The 17787-nt window shown below is 40.0% G+C and overlaps 2 protein-coding genes across 3 annotated transcripts; both read left to right on the forward strand.

The window, feature by feature from the left end:
* Positions 1-271: 271 nt before the first annotated feature.
* On the forward strand, positions 272-6268 carry pyroxd2 (pyridine nucleotide-disulphide oxidoreductase domain 2). The gene is made up of 16 exons (XM_018677958.2): positions 272-449; positions 859-878; positions 989-1082; positions 1305-1378; positions 1492-1647; positions 1867-2020; positions 2146-2207; positions 2292-2389; positions 2498-2639; positions 2761-2895; positions 2976-3048; positions 3965-4118; positions 4403-4554; positions 4773-4879; positions 5261-5381; positions 5663-6268. The coding sequence occupies exons 1-16, from the start codon at positions 326-328 to the stop codon at positions 5731-5733; spliced, it is 1737 nt and encodes a 578-aa protein (XP_018533474.1). The 5' UTR covers positions 272-325; the 3' UTR covers positions 5734-6268.
* Positions 6269-6696: 428 nt separating this feature from the next.
* On the forward strand, positions 6697-16258 carry zgc:123010 (uncharacterized protein LOC641500 homolog). 2 transcript variants are annotated; one of them, XM_018678007.2, is made up of 16 exons: positions 6697-6901; positions 9851-9933; positions 10031-10111; positions 10204-10260; positions 10350-10562; positions 10728-10841; positions 11335-11380; positions 11557-11647; positions 11748-11889; positions 12014-12118; positions 12295-12388; positions 12640-12673; positions 12884-12961; positions 13161-13263; positions 13359-13480; positions 13595-16258. In XM_018678007.2, exons 1-16 carry the CDS (start codon positions 6844-6846, stop codon positions 13728-13730), a joined length of 1557 nt encoding a protein of 518 aa, XP_018533523.1. In that variant the 5' UTR covers positions 6697-6843; the 3' UTR covers positions 13731-16258. The 2 variants fall into 2 exon arrangements, with proteins under 2 accessions (XP_018533523.1, XP_018533532.1); XM_018678016.2 differs by having other exon boundaries at positions 12887-12961.
* The last annotated feature ends 1529 nt before the right edge of the window (positions 16259-17787 follow it).

Genomic DNA, 17787 nt, shown 5'->3' on the forward strand with positions numbered 1-17787 from the left:
TCTAAATGAGACAGACAGACAGACAGATAGATAGATAGATAGATAGATAGATAGATAGATAGATAGATAGATAGATAGATAGATAGATAGATAGATAGATGCGTTCACTGCATTTGTCGTTATACATTTGGATATATCTCATATTTTCACATCACTTTTCCGCATCCTTGTGGATCGCGGTATTACTTGAAGTTGGCGTAACTCTAAGTGGGCGTACCTCAGAAAGTATTGGAGACTGCAGGCGGATCCCTTTGAACCCGGATCTACTTTAACTGGCTCTAGGGGGAATGTGGGAGGGAGCGATGTTGCTTAGTGTACTCCTGCCATGGCTGCAGCGGTGTGGACTGACCGAGGGCGGAGGGCCGTGACTGTTGCCGGGACAGTGACGAGAGCCAGATCCAGTCACACGGCTTTAAAATCCCAGTATGACGCGCTGGTTATCGGAGGAGGTGAGATCTGCTTACAGTTGGGGAGAAAAGTGCAGAAAACACAGGTGCTGCATCATAAACCACGTCACACTTTGCAATAGTTTGATACAACGTTTCAGCTAAGTTTGCAAAAGTTAGTAAGAGTTTGTCTCTCACTTCTTAAAACTTAATCCTTCTGAGAGAAGTGAGTTGTCTTTGTTTCTCACCTTGTAGTTACTTCAGTGTTTTGTAATATCATAGTTTGACCAGAATTGTTCAACTTTGGACTCATTAAACTTAACTATAAAAATCCCTAGAGAGCAGCCAACAACAATATTACCAAAACTTAAATTTGATCAACAAGCTGAACTATAGAATTTTAAGTAATTTCTATGAGGAATTTAGGGAATTTTTAGGAAAACTATGTGACATATTTTATATTTTATTGCAGGACACAATGGACTGGTGGCGGTGAGTTCATGCAGTTGTGTTCCTACACCTACAGTATGCTGTGATACAGCCTGTTGTTCAGCAACAGGATAAGAATGATGTGTGTTTGGTGTGTGTGTGCGTGTGTGCAGGCTGCCTATCTTCAGAAGGGTGGATTAATGACAGCAGTGTTGGAGCGCAGACATGTGCTGGGAGGAGCAGCTGTTTCAGAGGAGATATTTCCTGGTAGGATGACATCTGGCTGGAAAAAACAATGTTTTTTTGTAATTTGGGGTAACTGACCCGTTAATAGTAGACAAGTTTGATTTTGTATATACGTGGCATGTAAATGTGTGGTGTGCATAATACACTACTTTTTTGTAATTTAAAATACTCACGTTTATAGTTTCATACGCTTCATGAATACAAGTTTTATTCTTGTAAGTGTAATAACACTCCTATATGCAGGTTTCCGCTTCTCCAGATGCTCCTATTTGCTCAGTTTGTTACGACCCCACATATACAAAGACCTAGAGCTCAAGGTAAATACAGACATTTCTTGTCTGCAACTGCAAGGTTGTACAAATTTATTTAGCTGATTTTAGCAAGGCTGTGTGTGATTTAATTGTTTTTATCTTTGTGCATTTGTATTCAGAAACATGGGCTGAAGGTGTATATGAGAGACCCCCATGCTTTCACTCCGATGTTGGAGGAGGGGGTGAAAGGTGTGCCACCAAGGTCTCTCACCCTGGGCTCAGATCTGGCCATGAACCAGATGGAGATTGGCAAGTTCTCACAGAAGGATGCTAAGGTGATATAAGCGTAATGATAGGCACAGCAAATGGTTGACTGTATTGTGCAATTTACTCCCCAATGCATAAGTGTTTACACTTTCGTCACAGTATTATGAACTGCAAAAGTTCTTCACTGGTCTTTTTTTCTCCACCAGTGTAAAGTGATATCATTTTCATAAACAGTCCCCACCTCTACACTCATCCTCCTCTTCACCTGCTCTTTGACATGTACCCAGGCTTTTCCAGAGTTTGTTGAACATCTTGAGAAGCTAGCAGGAGCTATTCACCCTCTCTTGGATGCCCCTCCTGTTGACATTCCAGGTGTCACCACTGGATCACTCAGGATGAGGCTGAGTGCAGCTAAAACTCTGACGCCTATTATCAAATGTGGTGCGCTGGGGGATGCATGCTTGGGAAATAAGCTTGTATATTTTTGATGTCAGAATAACAAATGATTTACCATATACTCTGCAGTAGTTGAGTTACAATGAGTTATGTTATTTTTTTATTTAAAGGTCTGAAACTAGGCAGAAACATTCCAGATTTTTATGAGATTATAACTGCACCAATAATGAAGGTTTGTCATGACTTACACAAAGTTTGTTGTTAATTGCCGTTTTCAATTCACTGCATCATAACTAACTCTTTTCTTGTTTCGCAGATTCTCAATCGGTGGTTTGAGTCTGAGCCACTTAGAGCAACACTGGCAACTGATGCTGTGATAGGAGCCATGACCAGTCCAAGTAACCCTGGTAGTGGGTGAGGCACATTTCAGGGCACCCTGCAGCACACAGACACTCATAACTACAGGTTTAACTGCACAGAATTAAACTCTGAAGAAGAAAAATGTATGGTCTTGCCTTGAAGGTATGTGCTCTTACATCATGTGATGGGAGAGTTGGAGAAGGAGAAAGGAGCATGGGGTTATGTGGAGGGAGGCATGGGAGGTGTGTCTCAGGCTATTGCTAGTGCTGCTCGATCCTATGGTGTAGACATTTTTACTGAGAAGGTACTGTGGTTTGATTAATTATATTGATTTTTGCCGTTTATATTGTGAATTAATAGAAATTATAGTCTAGCATCTGTATTTGGTCTGTGCATAAACAACATAAACAATGTTTCCTTGGCAGGATGTAAGACAGGTCCTGGTTGGTTTGGATGGTGCTACCAAGGGAGTGGTGCTAAAGGATGGCACGGAGATCCACAGTAAAGTTGTTTTATCAAATGCTACTCCATATGTCACCTTCAAGAACCTCACGCCGCAGGTAACAGGGGAATATAAAAACTACATGTAACAGTGGCACCAGGCAGTATGGTTTATTCTGGTTTCCTGATTTCATTGTAGGCTGTCCTTTCTCCAGAGTTCATCAAAACTGTAGAGCAGATAGACTACACATCACCTGTTACCAAGATCAATGGTAAATCTGTTCTGGTTCTGTCACGTTAATTGCACATCCTGATTTTATGTTTAAGTTTCATTAGCTGGTAATTGTTTTTTGACTGTTAAAAATATGGGAAGATATTATTTATAGTATCCAAAGGTGCTGGCTATGATAATGTTGTATATGTATAGTAAGTGTGTATGTATAATGTGATAATATTATTACTCTTGCCTTGGAACATGATAATATTTAGTGTCACTGTAAGCCTGAAAAGAAGCTGAATTTAAAAGATGCACAAGCATGGTTTCTCTAGCCCAATGTTGAACATGTTAGGCATTCTTAAACTATTGGTCTGTTGTATATGTGTAAGTGTGTTGAACCACTACTTATACACTTTGAAAGCTCTGAAAAAGTGGGAAGATGTAAGACTTGGCACTAAGACATAAACAGATGTAGTGTATCAGGAGGGATCAGCTCTTAGTCCTGTACTATTGAGAACTGTATATTATGACAATGTAAGATTAGGTCACTGCTTTAGTACTGAAAACACAAGTTTCAAAGCATGGGGTATTATAAAATGGTGTAAAGCACACAAAACTAACACAATGTTTATAGTTCTTGAGCTTCCTGTGTGGTGCCATTTGTAGCTCTGGCTTGTTAATTATAGTAGAGCCTGAGCTGTAGGGCTTTATTACTCAGGAAGTCTTTACTCCCCGCTGATCTTTTACAGTGCATTGTTTCTTAAACTTAATGATAGTCTACTCTGTTTAACAGTCTTAGCTTTAAGGTGAAGGAATTGATCAGTGTTAAGCACAACATATTGCATGATTTGTCCTAATTGTAGTTCAAGTATTAACTTAAACTTAAGCACACACTTTGATATACTGAAACGGAAATTTTACATAGTGATACATAATCTCAGAGCTTGTCATATTCTTTGATGTTTTTACAGTGGCAGTGGACAAGCTACCAAACTTCCTAGCATCTCCCACGCCAGATGGCAAACCTGGACCCCACCATCAGTGCTCTATACATCTCAACTGTGAAAGTGTAGAAGTACTGGAGACCGCATACAAAGAGGCCATGAATGGACGTCCCTCAGTAAGGTATAAACTGTATATCCTCACACTCGTACACAAGCAAGCACATAAACACATGAAATTTACCCTTAATTCCTCATATAACATCCATGCATTCAAGAGATACACATGTCAAATTAATTAATTGATTAATTAATTCATTTCATTCATTCATAATGTGGATGTTTAGAACTCTGCAACAGATGAAGTTAGGATGTTCAAATGTCCTTATCTTGTAGGTAACACTCAGCCAACTCACCTCCCTTCACTCACCACCATCTTTATTTATCATGCTCCTCTAACTCCTGTAGACCCATGCTGGAGATGACCATCCCCTCTGTGTTGGATCCTACTCTGGCTCCCCCTGGCTGCCATGTTGTGTCACTATTTACCCAATTCACCCCCTACCACATAGATGGCAGGGAGTGGACTGACCAGGACCGAGAGGCCTTCGCAGACACTGGTAAGCCAAACAAAATCAAACACGTTTTTTAATATGACAGCAAAGTTACTTACTAACAGTCATATTTAAGGCCATAATCTGTCTTTTTAAAGTGTTGAATGGTGTCATTTTAAGTATTTTTTCCAAAATAAATAAATGTTTAAAGGAAAGACGCTTTTTAAATATATACTGATTAACCTGTTTTCAATGATAAATCATGAGTTTGTTTGTCTCTTTAGTAATTGACTGGGTGGAGCAATATGCCCCGGGGTTTAAAAAATCAGTGGTGGGAAGGGACATCCTGGCTCCCCCTGACCTGGAGAGGATCTTTGGGCTCACTGGAGGGGTACATGCACTGTACACACTGTTAAACTGAGCAGCAATTAGAACGTTGATACACAGCTTATTTGCTTAACACAATCCACTCTTCACTGGTTGAAGAAGTAATTTGTGTCCTCTGCAGCGTTCACTGTCATTCACTATCCACTTAGGTACAGACTGACTGTTATATCAGCAGTTAATGGTTACAAACTGTTTTACCACAACCCATGAGTCAGAATCAAAGTTCACATCAACTGTTTTGTGACTTAAACTCACTGGATGGTATTAATTAAGTAGGACTATGTGAGGCAGTCATTTAAAAAGTGGCAGGTTCTCTTTCTCATTATAAGATAATCATAACAAGAAACAAAAAGAAAAGCAAATATTTTGGTTTCTTCTTCGACAGAATATCTTTCATGGATCAATGTCGCTGGACCAACTCTACCTAGCACGACCTTTGCCCTTTCTCTCAGACTACCGTTCACCAGTTAAAGGGCTGTATCTGTGTGGCAGTGGCTGCCATCCAGGTTCGTTTTTAATGTTCAACCCTCAGATGAGTATTAAATTGCAAATGTGGCTGTTTGATGTGTATAGTAGAGTGTAGTATAAGTACAGACATTAACATTATGTTGTCCTGTGTTAGAAGAGCACAGTTAATCAACCTTTGACCCTTTGGATGAAGTCTTATCCTTGCTGCTGATGATAAAGAAATGAAGTCACTTCGTAATGTCAGCTGGCTGAGTAGTCTTTTTCTAATTAATGAGAATGACTAATCCTTGTCCATTTTGTATGTTTTATGTTTCTTTAGGTGGTGGCGTGATGGGTTCTCCTGGATGGAACGCAGCACTCACTGTCATGGCTGACCTGAAACGTCGCTGAACATCTGACAACATCAGTGTGTGGACACCTCAGCAAGGCTATACCTCTCATTTGTATGATTCTTTTTAATCTGACTGGTTTGAGCAAAACATTTCTGTACTCACTCCAACCATCTTTTTGCTCAGTCGTCCCTCCACCATATCATGTTGTGAATCTTGTTTGTAAGTACTGTAAATCTGAAAAAAGATAAAAAGGGGGATTAATGGTTGATTTAATAAAAAACTGACATGTGATCAAAGAGACATGGAGAAGAGCAATAAAATAGTGGATATCACTCCTGAAATTAAACATTGGTGCAGGACTACCGCACAAAATCCTGGTGTGACACCATTTATGAAATCATCTAACTGAACCAGCAGAAAATCATGGAAACAGCATCAGCACAACATTAATGCTGAAGCCAAACACAACTTTAGACTAACTGATACTTGTCTTAATGAAATGAAGTAAAACTGTTAATGTAATCATGAATCATGGAAATGTTGCACAATGGAACTTTTTACAATTCTGTATGAATAAATTCAAATGAATTCAAGCAGATCTGGTTCATTTACTTAAAACTATGCATAATCATTACTGGTGTGTTTTATGTTGTGTCCATTCCACTGGGATTGATTTATCATTTTAGGATATCAGGACAGAAATCTAATAGATCTTTATTGCAGCAGACATTTTGACTTGTCATGGTAGGAAAACGCAGGAGTTATGAATATCCAGTATTCTGAAACTGAAGCAACTAAGTGGAATCCAGGTCTTGATTTTATTATTTACATTTCCTTCGTTGTTGAGCTTGTATATTTGTAGTTTGGCGGCATAAAATCATCATTATTACTTTTATCAATCTTAATTGCTGATTAGAGGCAAATACAAGTCATCCCTCGTCATTGTAATGAGAACTGAACCATTGAGTAATTGATCAAGGTGTCCTGTGCCTTTAAGACGCTGCTCAGGGTGGACCCGGCGTCGGTGTTTGACGCTCAGGAAGTGGACTAAACCACCAAAGATTCCCGCAGATTCGATACCGATTTTCCCAATGTAACAAACGTGTCCAGACCGACCTAAACAATACTTTAAATATTTTTTCTGGGATATTTGAGACGATAATGCTGGATGGTTGCGCTCATGAAATTCACCAGAGATATATGCAGGCTCTTGGGACTTGGGAGCGGTAAGAAACGTCCCACTTTTCAAAACTTTCTAAACTCATCCTCAACTTAAACCGATCCCATAAGCGATAGCGAAACGCGTGTGGCAATGAAACAGTGGATAATATCTAACACTTGGTTTATTAAACTGTATATTTGTAGCAGTATTTCGCCGTTGTCTTTGTCGTTAAGTTCAAATTGAGTCCTTGGTAAAACAATGAAAGTTCCTCTCTTGCCAGTTACACCCTGGCTTGCACCACTTCCAAGTTTGCGCAGCTGGTGCCATAAAGTTGTTGTAATAACATGTTTAAACTACATGCATTCACGATGCAAGTAGTAACATTACTAACAAGTGTAATTATACCTTGTATAGCAGGAGATAAAAAGCATAAAAAGTGAAAACGAATATAGATTAGATGTACTCTCCCTAGTACATGTTGGTATGGCAACAATGCCTCAAATAGGTGGCAAAGGCCCTGAAGCCCAGAACAAGTTGTACAGCTAGAGTTGTATGAGCATCACGTTATGTGTCTTTAATGCCCAGTGTCATGTGCCCACACTTTCTTCCTCTTCTTGGTTCTCCTTGTGTGTTTTAGTTTCCTAGTAATACAGGCTATAGAACAGGCTGGTTTACTGACCTACTGTCAAAACCACATCAGAGGCAGCTGAGCATCCTAGAAAACCTGTTTCAATAACTCCTTATAGGAAACTTACTTTAATGATGATGTGATATCTAATCTATGAAAAGTATTTTTGAACCTGTTGCTTGTTTAAATGTCCCGTTTTCAGATTATTACACAATAATGAGGTCAGACTAACCCACAGTAGAGAAAAGACTGAATATTTTTCTTCTGTTTCATGGTTATTTGTGATGAGAGCTGTCATTTCATGGATTGTTCATGCCAACTCTATCCACAACAGTTTGTGCCTTGCAGCCATGCCGTTTGTTATAGAAAGATTGATGATTTACCAAGCTTGTTACTACTTTTGATGTTGTATAAACACTTGTGTCTTCAGTCAGTTTGAAAAATCACTTAAAACCACCGACATGTGACATTGCAGTGATTGCTTTACTGATAAGGTTATGTTTCTCTCTGTCTTGGTAATGCTGTGTTGAAAAAAAAAGCTGCAAAGCTGATTTCCTGGTTAAAGCACCAGTCCACGATGATACACTGTTATTTTGCATTCCTGTGGAAAGAGCTCACCTTTCAACTCAACACTAATTTAGGCAGTCTTCTTGAAGGGGAGAAACAAAGACTCTTTTGTTGCTTTTGTCCATGGATCTAGGATCATTTATTTGTTGGGAGGACATTCCATTATAGTAAAGATTTAACAAAAAGCCTGATTCAGCTAATGGGATGGAGCTGTGCTCTAGCAGTGGTTGCTTCTTGACATTTGAGTAGTGAGCCAGACACAGACAGCTCAAATTCCTTCCACTTTCTATGCATGTTTTGAGAGTTAACTCCTTTTGATGGTAGAATGGTAAACTCTTTACCAAAGTCAGATGCGAAAAAATGTCCTGGAATGTTAAAAGTTGATTTGGGCAAAAGCAAAGTTAGATTGTGACTTTTTCATGCTTTCTCTAATCATAATTTCAGTGCAGTTATCAGTACTGTAAAAAATGGTGACCAGATCCCAGTGCTCTAGAAAATATTGACATGGAGAGATAATGAGGAAGTCCAGTGGCTGCTTGTCATCTTCTTCCCCACAGGAAATGTAGTATGCAATACATAGAGCTTGCACTTATAGAAGAAAACTGCTTTGAGCTGGAGGCAAGTCCAATCATTCCTATCAATGCCTCACGAGTCACAACATGAGTCATAGACCACGTTTGAATATGTCACTACTCTGGAAATCTTTGCTGAACAAATGGAAATCTGACACCACATAGATTCCTGCATAGTCCAGTGATATGTTTCCCTTTGTCTTGCCATTGGTCTGCTGCCATTGGGCCTAAATCAGCTATGGGGTTCTGGTTTGATCTGATCTGTGCCCACCCCACCCCCCACAATCTCATATTCAGGGCAGTGGTTGTTTTCTATGTTATTTTTCAACCAAGTTTCTAAAAAAAGATATGGTGTTCTCAAACAGCAGTACCCGAGGCAGCTGTGTGTTGCACATTGGGTCTGTGGCAGTGGAAAAGTTAGAGTAAACATCTCTCTCTCAAGACCAAAAAGGAACAACTTGAATCAGTCTCACTGAGTAGTTTTCTGTTCTGTGTGCATATTTGTCTCATGTTGAGTTTTTCTGGTTCTTTTTATGAGAAAGCATTACGTCACCTCTCCTGTCTCCACGGAATGTCATTTATATTTTAGCTTTTCCCAATCAAAGGTCATAGTGGTTTGACTTGAATGTGAATGAGGAAGGAAGGAATGTGTTTATTTGCCATCCAAATGAACTAATGTTGCGTTGTTGCTTGTAGATATGCAGATGTTTAAATGTACAGTCACTAACATTGTATTGTAAAAGCATCATTGTTATTAAGACACAGTATATACAAAAGTTTTTCTACCTTCTCTTTTTTCTTTATAGAGGATACTTGCTCGTATATTTAGCCTGTATAGGTGATGGGAGATTAAAGATTTGCATTGGATGCACACACAAAGAGAAGTGTGTCATCAGATCAAATGATAATGCTGCCCATCTCATATTTCACAGGTATCAGGCATTATGCACTTTCAGCTGTGTTGGAGAGTCATACCCATGCATAGGCAGAGTAAAGAAATTTAATTGAAGATGTGTTGGTCAAGCTCTGTTGCAGAGTTGAAGAACGGATGCCTGTTTTTCTTACCTTGCTACCCATTAGCATCTGATAGAACATAATGTGCATAAATAATGACTTGGTATAAAGACTTTTCCTATATGCTACAGAGTTATCACAAAAAATACTTTAGAGCTGTTTCAACAAAAACAAAGGCAGTAGAACACAGTGTAATCAGGTTCTAAAGAGCTGATGTGTATTTTCCCAACAGGTCCCCCAGTCCAGCAGCAGGAGGAGCAGATGGACTGTGGTGCTGCAACCCCTGACCCAAGTGATGATGCCACTTTATCACAGGTAAACAAATAGTGTCAGTCTGACAGGACAATGTCATGACTGCAAGGATGAAGGTGCAACAGGTGGTGTTGAACTCTGCGTGCGTGTCTTTGTTTAGAATGCATTAAATGGAGAGGAGGATTTGAGTGAGGAGGAGAAGGCCAGACGGAAGGCAGAGCGACGCAAAGCCAAGAGGAAGGTGAGTGCACAAATCCTTACACCCCTTAAAGAAAGTAAAGTCTATTATACTATGTATGGTGGGTAATGTGCGAAATACCGCTTATATTTTAGCGCCGTCGCAAACGTAAGAAGCAGGAGCAGGTCAAGCAAAATGAGAATGCCGAACAGGTAACAGTCACATTATTCCTTCTAGGAATGCACTCAATACTTTCCTTTTACTGTGAATAGCTGGATATTTATATGCTCTGAAACATTAGGATGATGAAGATGAGGATGGAGGTGCGGAGTCTGAGTTGGATGAAAGTGAGTCAGAGGCAGAAGTTGGTGCTGAAGAGGAGAAACAAAGTGTGCAAAAAGACGAGAAAAAGGAGGCAAAATCATCTGCCTCGCACAAATACGCTGCCACTCCCATTGTGGCTCCTTCAGGAATCAAAGGACATCAGAAGAGCCAAGCCAGATCCACTGAAGAGGTAGGGGCACTATACTGGACATTGGTGCTCAGGAGTATGCAGGTTTTAACTCTAGCCAAACACAGCAGCAGGAAATATCACCATTACATACCACATCTCCAGTATGCTTATAGGCCTGGATGGCACATGACTTAACACCAATGTCTGACTTTCTGTGTCTCACAGGAGCCTGAGTGGGATGTGAGCAGTGCCTTTTTTGCTAATGCTGCTAGCCATCTCAAACCCAAAGGATCAAGTCGGAAGTCCAAAGAAAACAAGGAGAACGAGGCCAGGAGAGAGGTGAATGAATGCTAAGGGCTAATTTAAGATGAGCAGGGTAGCAAGAGCTCCCATCATAACTGTACACTTTTTTATTGTGGCAGCAGTGTTTTCCTCTGGCAGTTCCAAAGTCTGATGGGTGGAAAAGTGGACTTGGGACCATGAAAGCCCTTAAAATAGTTGTTGGAGTCTATGTGTGTTTGTGTGTACTAACCTACTATATCTCATTTGTAGGGTGGGTGTTAGACCTTGGTCATTTGTGGCTTGAATTAGGCTAATGCATTGCTTTAGTTGTTAAAATACATACTGTTAATCAGACCACTGTATATTGGCATCTGTAAGTGACAAAACAAAGCAGATGCATAAAAACTAAAACACTCAACCAGCTGCTAGAAATGTCTTTATTGTTTCTGAAGTTTAAAAAAGTCTATATGCTAACTAAATCATAGCATTTCCTATTGAGAATGCTCAGAACTTAATGATCAGGTACATGAAAATTATATTTTTCTTACAGACAAATGGAACTGACAGCACAACCAAGAAGAGTGCATCACTGACAGGTAAGGAATGATTTGTGAATTGTGAATTTCTGAATAGAAGCTTTTTTAAGTGTTGGAGGAAATTATTGATTACACATTCCTTTGTATAAGCATGTCCGCATGCAGCACTTCATTGAGACCCCAGGGTACTGGCTCACCAAAGAATGATTTGCAAGCATGTTTTTTCTGTCTTGCAGAAAAGGGGATAAAGCTGGTGCAAGAGGGGCAGTACACACAAGCTGTCATTATGTTTACAGAAGCCATCAAATGTGATCCAAAGGATAACAGGTACATCATCTGTGCTCATGAGTAATTAAATACAAAGGAAATACATACATTTTAAACACATGTAAAGTAATCATTTAACATTTTTATTCATGTCCTGTAGGTTCTTTGGGAACCGCTCCTATTGTTATTACTGCTTGGAGCAGTACCCTCTGGCCCTGGCAGATGCTGAACGCTCCATTCAGCTGGCCCCAGACTGGCCCAAGGGACACTTCCGTAAGGGCAGTGCTCTCATGGGCATGAAGGTGGGTACCGACTGCTGTGGTCATGGGGGGGTATACATATGGGTTGAATAGCTTCATATTTAAGCCTTTGTGATGAGATTAGCTTGAACTAACTCATTTTTGTGGGTCTCTGTGGGTGTTGTAGCGGTACAGTGAGGCAGAGAAGGCTATGGAGCAGGTGCTGAAACTGGACAAAGACTGTGAGGAGGCTGTCACTGACCTCTTTAACTGTAAAGTGCTGCAGTTAATGGTAATTTAACCTGCACACAAAGTGGCAAAGGTGTTTCCTTTTTGATGAATGTGCGTGTACACAAGAAAGTCTATTTTTAGAAGCATCATAATGTTACCAAAGTAGTCATCCTGACTGAAAGCTCACTTCCCTTGCTTGTATGACTGGTTATTAAATTTTCTCTGCTCTTTCCTCAGGAACTTGGTTTTGAAGAAATGCAAAGTGTCCAACTGCTGGAGAAATGTTCAACTGTTCAGGCAGTTCTGGCAGCTTGCTCAGATGCTGCCAGGGGTAAGATTGCATGTGCATATATATATTCATAAAAATGGCCTGCAAATTGTCTTTGTAATACTGCTATGTGCTAAAATCATACAGTCATTTCTGTGTATTCTACTGTTGAAACCTAAATACCTATTTTAAAGAGTACGGTCTAGACCTGCTCTATATGAAAAGTGCCTTGAGATGACTGTTGTTGTGATATGGCGCTATATAAATAAAATTGAATTGAATTGAATTGAATTGAAACGTTTTTTGTTTTCCAGCGGGGGGCCAAGATCCATCAGTTGTGCAACCAGGGTAGGTGACATTTGTTTGTCCAATCAAAGCTAGGGGTCAGAGGGGTCAGTAGCCTCTTTGTTCCTAAGATGGTTTTTGTTTACCTGGGTCTACACATCTGCCATCTAGGTTGTCAAAAAAATTGTTGATATTTCTCAAAAGTGTATTTGGACTGCTATTTTATTTTATTTTTTGTTTTAGCCACATTCTGTCTCTTTCTCTTTCCCTCAGAAGCCCTTGCCCATCTCTGTGGGTTGGAAATGTGACGACTGAGCTAACTGAGAAACACCTATGGGACCTTTTCAAAATGTATGATACTAACCCAGCAAATTATTTGATACTAATGAGTTGAAATCAGATCAGTAATTCAAACCTTCCTAGACATTTTGGCAAACACTTTTATTTTATTTTATTTATTTTTTTTACCTCTGATCAGAAACGTGCAAATCTAATGTTTAATCAAGGTGGTTATTGACTTGCCTGTTAAGTTGTTTGCTTGAAATTGTAGGTATGGTGACATAGAGAGTATCCGTGTGCTGCATGAGAGATTCTGTGCCTTTGTCAACTTCAAGAATGCCAACATGGCAGCTCGTGCCATGGAGAAACTAAATGTGAGTATTTATTTGGTTCCCCTTGCTCAGTCCTATGCCTGGTTTTAAAGACCATGGTTACAGACTCAGAGTCGCATGTATGCTTTCTCTTACAGGGTTATTGTATTGAGAACACACGTTTAGTGGTGCGCTATCCTGACCGTCGCACACAGAGGGCCCTTCCCTTTCCACTTAAGACCTGTCTCCCTGTCACACAGCAGGCAGGGGCAGCTGCAGGGTAAGAAGCACCACAGCCTCACAGCAGAAACTCTCTGGGTGAAGTTTTAATTTATTTTATGCCTAATGTGCTTTCTCTGTGTCCCTCTCTCTATTTATCCTCTTCTCTGCCCAGACCTCGACGACGTGGCCCAGTGAACGGAGACGAGTGTTACTTCTGGAGAACCACTGGCTGCCATTTTGGGGACAAATGTCGCTACAAACACATTCCTGATCAGAAAGGCAAGGACAGGAAGCCCTGGCAGCCTTGAACTCAATTTACTCTCTGCCTCAGTAGTGTGCAGGAAACTGGGATAAACGGACTGAGCCAAAGGAGCTGGTACTTACTGGACCAGGTTCTCTGGGCTAAAAATATTAACTGTGGCAGAATGGACCAGACTATTCAAAGGATCAGAACCAGCACTCACCAAGGCTGGGATAGTCACATATGTGCCACAAAGGGCTGAGAGTATGAAGATTTTTATGACTATATTGGATGATATTGCTCAATAGTACAACGATAACCAGAAGGGAACAACAAAATCACCTGATGTAGTCTTTTGGATGTTTTAGATGAAAAACTTCATATTTGTAGCCCTTCATGGCACACGGTGACCTATTCCTGCTATACAGGATACAACCTAACCTCACAAGCCTACAATGGAAGGAGGAAGTAAAACTGCCTGGGTTCACTGTTGGGAAAACAGTAATGGCTCTGTCATACAAAGAAGTAATGAAAGGACGCAGTATGGATTTTTTAGGCCAAGGTTCTTCAGTGATGACCCTGGGGACCTTCCTTCTTAAGGAATTCCATCACAAAGCAGTGTTCCTTCCTATTTTTAGGAGTATAGTAACGCGATAATTACTTTAATTTGTTTGTGAACCTGATTTTAACAGTTTAGGTTTATCCATGGTTCACAACTGCTCACATCAGTCTGCGGTTCGTACTCTATTTCTTACTTATTGTTCCCGTGCCAATATCAGTACATTGTCAACCTGACCAAAGAATTACTAATAGACATACTCATCATTTCAGTATCTCCCCTATGAAGATGAGATTTTTCTTTTAGCCAATAAGCTACAGAGACCCAGAGAGGTACCTTTACTGTAAACTGTGCTGCGTAGCTTTAGTTGAGATGGTCATACGTGGACAATTGGACATAAAAACCACAAACTGAACTTGAGGGATTGCAGGATTGTATGTATTAATGCATGGATTAGGTGTATATTTCACTTTATTTACTTACTGGCTACCCTATTGTTGAAAGACTGAGTAAACACACACTGCATGTCTGTTGAGTTGTCAGAACAAGTTATGAGGACTCGTCCTTCATAACAATACTTCCAGGGTGTAGAAGAAGTAATGGAAACACCTGATACTATCATGCAATCCAGTAGAATAATTTCTACCTTTATGAAGGCTGTAGTGTTCACTTTTTGGTGAGTTGGTTTAACTCTATGACAATTTTGAAGCCTTAGTTTTTGGTTTTCATGAGTTGGATTGCCTGAAATGTCAGGTATGAAGTTCTTCAATTCTCCCTGTTTTGTGGACTATAAGAAAATTAGTTGAGGCACTTATCTGGTTACCTCATGCAAAAAAACCCAGCCTTCATTCATTTATCTCCGTATTAGAATAGGCAATATGCTTTCTTTGTACATTTGCATAGTAAACATCTCACTGCTTTATGTCTATGCAAAAGAAAACTGCCAACGTGATTGTAAGTTCTGTGTCAAACATACACAAACCCAGCACCTCTGGCAGAAGTAGTCTTTTTTCAGATTATTAATGTCTGACAGACATGGTGATGTCATTGATAAACTACTATACCATTGGACAGTGCCTTACAAAAATCCATGCTCAGTCATGTGCACACACACGCTCATGGCCATGTGTGTTACGTGATCCACTAACGCAACTTCTGAACCTTGAAAAGCAGTGTTTTTGACTTTATGGCCTCCATTTCAGTATTTCAGTGAACCAAAGAATGCCTCATCTGATGGCTCTGCACTGAAAACAGCCTCATTCTGTAATGAGTGTCAACACTAGATAGTGCATTAAAACTTATTGGCATGTGTCTATATCATCCGCTAGACAAAAATTACAGCTACAACACCTGGTTTCAGTTCACACTACATTCACTAGTAAACTATGCACAGCATAGTGAGAGTATTTATTATCTTATTTATGCGTATGTTTTCTCTTTGTTTTTACAACATACCTTGGGAGCTGAATTCAGCTTTTCAATTACTGACCATTTTTGTTCTTTACTTTATGGTAGGGGAAAGAAAAAGCCACTCTTCTGATTTCTGGCTTTAGATACAAGCATTATCAAAAATCATTAGGTGCACACACTGTCACATGCTGCACTTCTGCTTTTTTTGTATTACTTTCTGTCTTGTGGCTAAAACTTGTGAAAACGGAATTCGACACCAAACCTTAAGACTGCACTTGTTGATTTAACTTGTTTCTTATTTGACTGGTGCTGTTAACTATGGTCGCACAGTGTATTTAATTTTGCAGACTTCAAATGCATTGGCTGTTACCATGGGATAGTTTAATTGTATTTTATGGACATTTCAGATTGGACAAAAGATTTCCCTGGGTTTAATGTCAGCTCTTTGGTGTGTTTTAGTCTTTTTACCCACTTTCAAACTATTTCAGGAAAATGTATTTTTAATCATTATGTACACACTGATAACCAGAGCACTGCAATCCTGTTAATCCCCCAATATTTTGTATTGTCGCACTGCAAAAAAAAGACTATTTTATATTTAATAAATGAACCACCTATTTCACCTATTTCTGAGTCTATACATGTATAATGGCACAAAATGCAGTTAGACTGCCAATATGTCATCAACATGAATTCTCGTGTGTGGTTTTCCTGCCTTCCACAAGGCGGCAGTGTTACACTTGAATGGTTTTCACTGAAATATGCCACCGACTTAACCAGCTTATGCAATGCATATGCATCCATCTTTTTTGATCTTCAGGAACCAAGACATTGTTTTAAATTATTCGCCATGCTCAAAACCCCAAAGAAGTAAATCAAAGCAGGCCAGGCTGATGTGGGGGGAATATGGTAACCCTGTCATCACTAGTAGGAGACGAGCATGGAAGATGCATTAGGGATTCTGTAACCACCTAGACCAGTGGGAGATGGAAACATGACTAACATTACTGAGGACGTGTGGGAAAAGCAACCATTAAACCACAGATGACATTTTAAATACAGAGGAACTGAGGCCTGATGCCACCTGGGAATACATGTATAGTCCATGCAAATGTGAGAATGCAAGATGCTGCAAAATTAAAGGAACCCTCCACCAATTTTACACATGAACTTTGGTTTACTTGTCAAAATGAGTACTACCCAGCTTGTAAAAACAATTGTATAAAGTCTTACAAAGATTTTAAAATAATCTTGGCTTTCATCAGAATGTCTACATTACTAACTGGAGGTGTGGGGTTTGAAAGAAGTGGGCATTTACAAAGGAGGCAGTGGTTGTCCAATGAAAGATGCTGCTGAGGTGCATTGTGGGAAATGTAGGATACAGAGTTTTTAGGGACTATGGTTTTCTTGCTCACACTACATTTTAACCCCATTTTATATGATGTTCACCTTATATATGATTTTAGCCCACCTTCAGGTTAAGGCAAAGATGGCCTTTGATACTTGATCTAATGAGGTCAACCTCTGTGAACCCTCCACACCCTCAGCCTTACCTAAGCATATCCTCTAGACAGTATGTGCCTACACACTCCTACAGCCAGTATGAAAGTAAAAGCATTATGAAAGCCTGGAGAGACAGCAGTGGGGGTGAGCATGACGAGGTACTGTCGTTTGAAAAGGCACTTGTTTATTGTTAGAGACCGTGTATTTATTTCATGCCTCCACAAATTGTGGGTAAGGGCAGAGCCGGCTCGGTTGGCGTAATTAGAGAGGTGGGGAGAGAGAAAGAGAGTGAGTGAGAGAGAAAGAGAGTGTGAGAGAGAGAGAGAGCTGCTTCACTCAGATACTCCTCGCCCTGTGAGCCCTCCAAGATCCCTGTAATGCACTCTCTCTAGCACACACACCTACTGAGCTGTTCAGTATTGGCAAACAGGCAGGGACACCTGTCTGGTTTGATTAGTTTGATATGCAACAGTGTATCACAAGTTTTAATGGAAGGATGTCACACACAGCAAAGATATTTATATTTTCAACCTTAGAACCTCCTCTTTTGCTTTTGCTTTTTTTCTTACCTCTCGCTTTCCTCTCCCTGTCGGCCTTGGAGATCCCTCTGATTTGGCCTTGCTAATAGGGGGTCTGCTCTTCCTGTTCGGGT

This window comes from Lates calcarifer, linkage group LG16_LG22 (genome assembly GCF_001640805.2).
Source record: "Lates calcarifer isolate ASB-BC8 linkage group LG16_LG22, TLL_Latcal_v3, whole genome shotgun sequence".
NCBI lineage: Eukaryota > Metazoa > Chordata > Actinopteri > Centropomidae > Lates > Lates calcarifer.

Coding starts and splice junctions, on each gene's coding strand:
- pyroxd2 (XM_018677958.2), top strand. CDS start 326: ATGGCTGCAGCGGTGTGGACTGACCGAGGGCGGAGGGCCGTGACTGTT. Junction 2,640..2,760: donor TAGACATTTTTACTGAGAAG/GTACTGTGGTTT, acceptor TTTCCTTGGCAG/GATGTAAGACAGGTCCTGGT. Junction 2,896..2,975: donor TCAAGAACCTCACGCCGCAG/GTAACAGGGGAA, acceptor ATTTCATTGTAG/GCTGTCCTTTCTCCAGAGTT.
- zgc:123010 (XM_018678007.2), top strand. CDS start 6,844: ATGGTTGCGCTCATGAAATTCACCAGAGATATATGCAGGCTCTTGGGA. Junction 10,842..11,334: donor AGAACGAGGCCAGGAGAGAG/GTGAATGAATGC, acceptor TTTTTCTTACAG/ACAAATGGAACTGACAGCAC. Junction 11,890..12,013: donor GTGCTCTCATGGGCATGAAG/GTGGGTACCGAC, acceptor TGGGTGTTGTAG/CGGTACAGTGAGGCAGAGAA.